The 5502-nt window shown below is 63.2% G+C and overlaps 1 protein-coding gene across 1 annotated transcript in view; it reads left to right on the top strand.

Annotated features, from left to right (window-relative positions):
- The first annotated feature begins 711 nt into the window (after positions 1–711).
- The window catches only part of SARDH (sarcosine dehydrogenase), a 58070-nt gene continuing 53279 nt past the window's right edge, over positions 712–5502 (top strand). The window contains exons 1-5 of the mRNA XM_007453080.1: positions 712–1049; positions 2187–2365; positions 3824–4003; positions 4679–4802; positions 4994–5094. Of these exons, the coding sequence (XP_007453142.1) occupies positions 719–1049; positions 2187–2365; positions 3824–4003; positions 4679–4802; positions 4994–5094 (915 nt within the window). The 5' untranslated portion in view covers positions 712–718. The remainder of the gene's footprint in view (positions 1050–2186; positions 2366–3823; positions 4004–4678; positions 4803–4993; positions 5095–5502) is intronic.

Raw genomic sequence — 5502 nt, 5'->3', positions numbered from 1 at the left:
GATCCCGCAAGTGGGCCCAGGAGCCTCTCTGAGGCGTCCTTTCCCCTCTGTGTTCCTCCCCTCCGGGGAGACACCTCTGCTGCATCCTGTCTCCTTAGAAGGCGGGTCCCCGTCACAGTTTTCTTCTTAGAATTATGAGGCTCTTCTGACTGGGGAGGGATGCAAGGCGAGCCCTGCGGGCTACTGGGAGGTCACCGAGGAGGAGGGAGGCTGGCTACCCATCCTCCGAGTCCCTACCTGGATTCGAGACGGCCCGAGGGAGCAGGGGGCCTGCACCCCGCTGCGTTGCTCACCTTCTGCCTCGGGTCCCAAAGGGCTGTGGAGCCAACGCGGTGGAAATAACTTCTGTCTGGGGTTGAGACGGGAGTTGCCCCGGAGGGCGTGTTGTGTACGGGCTGGAGGGTTGGGTGTCCCTGCCCCAGGCTCCCCGCCACCCGCCCTGTGGCCCTGCAGCCCTGCAGCCCTGCCCCGCCATGCACACTGCCCCCCTTCCGCCCCCACCGTGGTCTCTCCTGGGCCTAGCCAGAGCCTGAAGCATACGAGGCCCTCAGTACACGTGGACAAATGCATGGGTGCACACCTGACGTGGGTGGGTGGCAGGAGGACGGCCGGAGGGTGACAGCGCGGGGGCCCTGGGCCTCACTTGCACAGAGCCCTCTGTGCCCCAGGCAGCCCCGACTCTCTCCCCAGCTCCCTGCGGTGCTCGAGCCGAGTCCCCATGGCCTTGCTGAGCCGAGCCCTGCGTGTGGCCGCCACCTGTCCTCGCCGGAGCCCTGCCCAGGGCCTGGGGCTGCGACTCCTGAGCAGCGGGGCCCGGCCCAGCCCTGAGAAGAGTGTGCCCTACCAGCAGACCCTGAAGGAGGCACGGGACCCCTGGGCAGGCGCCCAGGGCCCAAGCCGGCCCCTGCCCAGCACAGCCAATGTGGTGGTCATCGGCGGGGGCAGCTTGGGCTGCCAGACCCTCTACCACCTGGCCAAGCTGGGCATGAGCGGGGCGGTGCTACTGGAACGGGAGCGGCTGACCTCCGGGACCACCTGGCACACGGCGGGTAGGGGCCTGGGCGCACGCGGGGGTGGGAGGATCTGGACTCAGCCCAGGGGCCAGCTCGGGGTTGGCACCCGGAGGCCTGTTAGAGGCAGCTGAGCTGGAGGGGGAGGACACGGGGAAAAGACGCGGGGTCCGTCTGAGGGTGAGCCCGCGTTCCTCCTGAGTCTCTGAAGAGCTGCGGAGGGGAGGAGGGAGCAGACGCTGACTGTGGGATCCTGGAGGGCAGAGCCGAGACCAGAGCTGGGAGCCCAGGCAGCTGTGTGTTCAAAGAGCAGAAGCCCTTTCCCTGGACGGAGGCACCCGGGGTGAGGGCCGTCCACCGGGTAGAGAGGATGGACGGGGAGGGGCCATCAGGGGCGTCCTCCGTGGGCAGCACGGTTCTCAGCCAACTAGCCAGTGGGCATATAGTAAAAGCACCTACTGTGCGCATGCCCCCAGGGCAGCCAACCTTTTGCCTTAACCCTGCGTGAAGTGTGCCAGGCTCTGTGGGGAAAACACTCCCACTTTGGCCAATGTGAGCGTGATGTCGCTGGATGTGGAGCTGAGAAGAGGCTCAGGCATCACGTGTCTTGAGAGCTGACACAGCCGGCCCTGCACGCCACTGCCCCTGCCTACCCACCGTCCTGTCTCGGCTGGGCCCACACAGCCTCTCCCCGACTGCTGCCTCTCCCTTGGCCCCCCCCGCTCCCCAAACTCTGCTCGGAAGGGAGCAGCTTTGTTGGTGAAGAGGCTGCCTTTGGACTTCAGTCAGCCCTGGGCTGGGGTACCGGCCCCATCATCACCCGTCCTGTGATCCTGGGCACAGAACCGTTTGGTGCCACCTTAATTTCACTCTAAAACAGTCATGCCTGCCTCCCAGGACTGCTCTGTCACCCAGTGATAGGCTCAGTACACAGTAGGTGCTCCGTAAATGGGAGCCTTGGGTATCGTCACGCTCTGAGCTGCCCAAGGGCGATGTCCTGGAACTCAACTTTTTGACCCCGTCACTTCCTGCTCATCAGCCGCTCGGGGCTCTCCATGGCCTGCAGAGACGCTCCCCGCCCACTGCCTGGTCTTCAGGAGCCCTGGCCTGCTGGGAGGAGCCGGGGTGCAGCACTGCAGTGCTGGGGCTGACGGCGCCCCGCCCCTCCTCCGCCAGGCCTGCTGTGGCAGCTGCGGCCCAGCGACGTGGAGGTGGAGCTTCTGGCCCACACGAGGCGCGTGGTGAGCCGCGACCTGGGGGAGGAGACGGGGCTGCACACGGGCTGGATCCAGAATGGAGGGCTGTTCATCGCGTCCAACCGGCAGCGCCTGGATGAGTACAAGAGGCTTATGTCGGTGGGTGCACCCCTGCCAGGGCGGGGACTCATGTCCTGGGTGCACTCCCGCCCGGGCGAGTGAGTGGCTCGTGTTGGTGTGTGCCCCGCTGCCGGTGGTGGGTGGGGCAGCGTAGCACAGGGAAGGAGCCCCGACAGATCTGGGTTCCATCCCTGGTGCTGCCCTTGCTGGCCGTGCCACCTGGGCCAAGCGGCGTTGCCTCCGAGCCTCGGCATCCTCACCTTTAAAATGGGACCGTTGCGTTGCGCAGCACCGTTTGCCGAGCCTCAAGGCAGGAGAGGCCCGATAACCGGGAGTTATCGGCATGCACGGTGCTCACAGGAGTCAGGATGCATGATGAGAAACTGCACTACCCAGGAGGAAGGACCACCCTTCTCCCGGCACCGCTGGCGGGGCTCAGGGAACGCCGTCGTGGACGAGGCGGCAGAGAAAGCCTTCCGCTGTGGAGGGCCCTCTGCTGGGGTGGAGAGTTGATTCTTCACCCAGAGCAGCCAGGCCCGGACCCCAAATTCCAGGACGTGGCTGAGACTGGCTCCTCCAGCAGTTCCTTCCTTATTGAGCACCAGCTGAAGAGTGGCTCAGGGCCCAGCGAGCAGAGCGGCCTGTGTGGGTAGCAGAGGTACATTGTCACAGGGATGCCGAGTTCCTCTGCCCAGGCGGAAGCAGCGGCACCTGGCTTCATTAGAACGGGCTGGGTCTCTGGGGTTAGGAGGTGGCCTCATTCTGCCTACTCCCCCCACCCCCCGCCTTGCTCACTCATCAGCCGCGATGGAGGCTCCAAAGGTGCCCAGGCAACCTTTCAGCTCAAGTGCTGAGTGAGGTCTCTGCAGCTTTTCATGCCCACTGCTCGGAGAGAGAATCTGATTGGCTCAGCTCATCTCTAGTTGGGCGGAGCCTGTCCTGATGGATGGGTGCCTGGGGGCATTTGATTGGATGCCCTCGGGCCAATCAAATGAGCCCGGGGTGTGGTCTGTCATACAGTCCGGGGCCTGGGGCAGAGGGCTGCAGCGGCCTCTCGTCTGGGGAGCTGGTCTGACCAGCAAACCTGGTTGAAACTCAAACTGTCAGACCTACGGGGATTATTTTTATTTATGTTATATAGTAAATCCTTATGTGCCAGGGGCTGGTCTGAGCTCTTTAAAGGTGTCAACCACATAAACCATTATCACCGCCATTCCCCCGGGTGACGTTAGCAACTTGCCCCACGTCACATGGCTCATGTTAGAGCTGGATGGGGCAGGCAGGAGGGCCTCAGAGCCTGCTTCCGAGCACTACCCGGGCTCCTTACTCTTCCTCGGAGCTGGCCCGAGGGACGGGGGCCGCTGAGGCACGGTGGCCGGCTAAGGGTTCCTGGGGGACACAGGGTCCGAACTGACCCTTGGAGGCCCAGACGGGGAGTCGAGTGGCCAAGGGGGTCTGCTCCCCGAGGGCTCAGTTACTTTCCTCTGGGTCCCCCAGTTGGGCAAGGCCTATGGCGTGGAGTCCCACGTGCTGAGCCCGGCAGAGACCAAGGCACTGTATCCGCTGATGAATGTGGATGACCTCTACGGGACCCTGTACGTGCCTCACGACGGCACCATGGACCCCGGCGGCACCTGTACCGCCCTCACCAGGGCCGCCACTGCCCGTGGAGCGCAGGTACAATGGCCTTCCGGCCCTGGGCCCCCTGCTCCCAGCCCACCCCTCCTGCCTAAGAACCCCAAGACCAGAAGGCAAGAGAGCACGTGCCGTTCTCTCTGCTCCACATGGGACCTGAGCCTCTAATCCGACCCTGCAGAGGCCGGCGGCCTCAGCTTTGTCCCCCAGGTCAGCTCCCCTGTCCCTTCCCCGAGGTCTGGCCCTGCTGCAAGAGTGAACCCGCCCCACACCTCTTCTTCTGATTTTCACCTTTTTTGTCTCGAACACACACATAGTTGTAGGAGAGATTAGAAAAGACAAATAAGCAAGAAAGAAGAAATGAGGACGTTGCAAGTAATTTTCTATGAAGTTGTGTATGTAAATCAAATGGAGGCAAAGTGCACTGTATGTGACCTTTAACCGCAAGCATCTGTCAGTCAAAGGAGCCCTCCTTTTCTTTTCTTCTTTTTTTTCAAAAAAAAAGCCTCTGTCTGGGGGGACAAGTTCTCCAAGTCAGGGAGCACGTGGAGTTAGTTTCCACCCTGTGGTCACCCCATTTCCCCAGTGGGGTCACATGAAGCCTGCCTGAGCAGAAGCGGGTGTTCCGGGTACCGCCTGGGCTGGCGGTAGGAGAGGGTGGGTGGCCAGTGCTCAGAGCGTCCACATGGCTTTGGAAGCAGCTCTTCGCGCTCTCAGGTCATCGAGAGCTGCCCGGTGACCGGCATCACCGTGCGGACGGATGATTTTGGGGTGCGGCGGGTCGAGGCTGTGGAGACAGAGCACGGCTCCATCCAGACGCCCTGCGTGGTCAATTGTGCAGGTGGGAACACGTTTCTTCCGGGCTCCCAAGCGGCCACCCTGGCTGCTCCCTAAACCTGGCCTTTCTTAAGGGTGGGGGCCCAGGCGTGACCTGGGGAGTCACTGCCATGGCAGACAGGCCTGCAGAGGCGCCCAGCTGGCTGGCCCCCGCCAGGTGCCAGCAGAGCTGAGCTGTCTGTGCTCTGCCTGCAGGAGTGTGGGCAGGCGCCGTGGGCCGGATGGCTGGCGTCAAGGTCCCGCTGGTGGCCATGCACCATGCCTACGTCGTCACCGAGCGCATTGAAGGGATCCAGGTGAGTAGGCGGCCCCAGGCGCCAAGTGGGTCGTGCACGGACGTGGCTGTGAAGCCCAACACTTGTAGGTTCCTTCATCGCCCTGAGCGTCAGTGGCCTCATCTGTGAAATGGGGCTCCTCGTGACTGGAGGTCTTGGGTGGCCTGAGAATGCAATGAAGGGTCCCGACCCCCTTTGCCTTCGGAGCATATGGCTTCTCACTGATGCCCAAGCCCGTCCTGCGTGCTGCGGCCAGTCTGGCTTTTGCCATGTTCTGTGCCCCAGGTGTTTCCGGGAACCTCTGAATGTTCGCATGCTCCCAAATGTGCCCTGGGTGCCAGTCTCAGAGGACATTGGTCCCTGGCCCTCAGAACCTCCCAGGGAGCCCTGGAGACACCTCTGCCAGAGGAGGCGGTGGGGGGGGGGGGG

This window comes from Lipotes vexillifer, unplaced genomic scaffold, assembly GCF_000442215.2.
Source record: "Lipotes vexillifer unplaced genomic scaffold, Lipotes_vexillifer_v1.1 scaffold149, whole genome shotgun sequence".
Lineage (NCBI taxonomy): Eukaryota > Metazoa > Chordata > Mammalia > Artiodactyla > Lipotidae > Lipotes > Lipotes vexillifer.
This window is presented reverse-complemented; position numbering and strand designations above follow the sequence as displayed.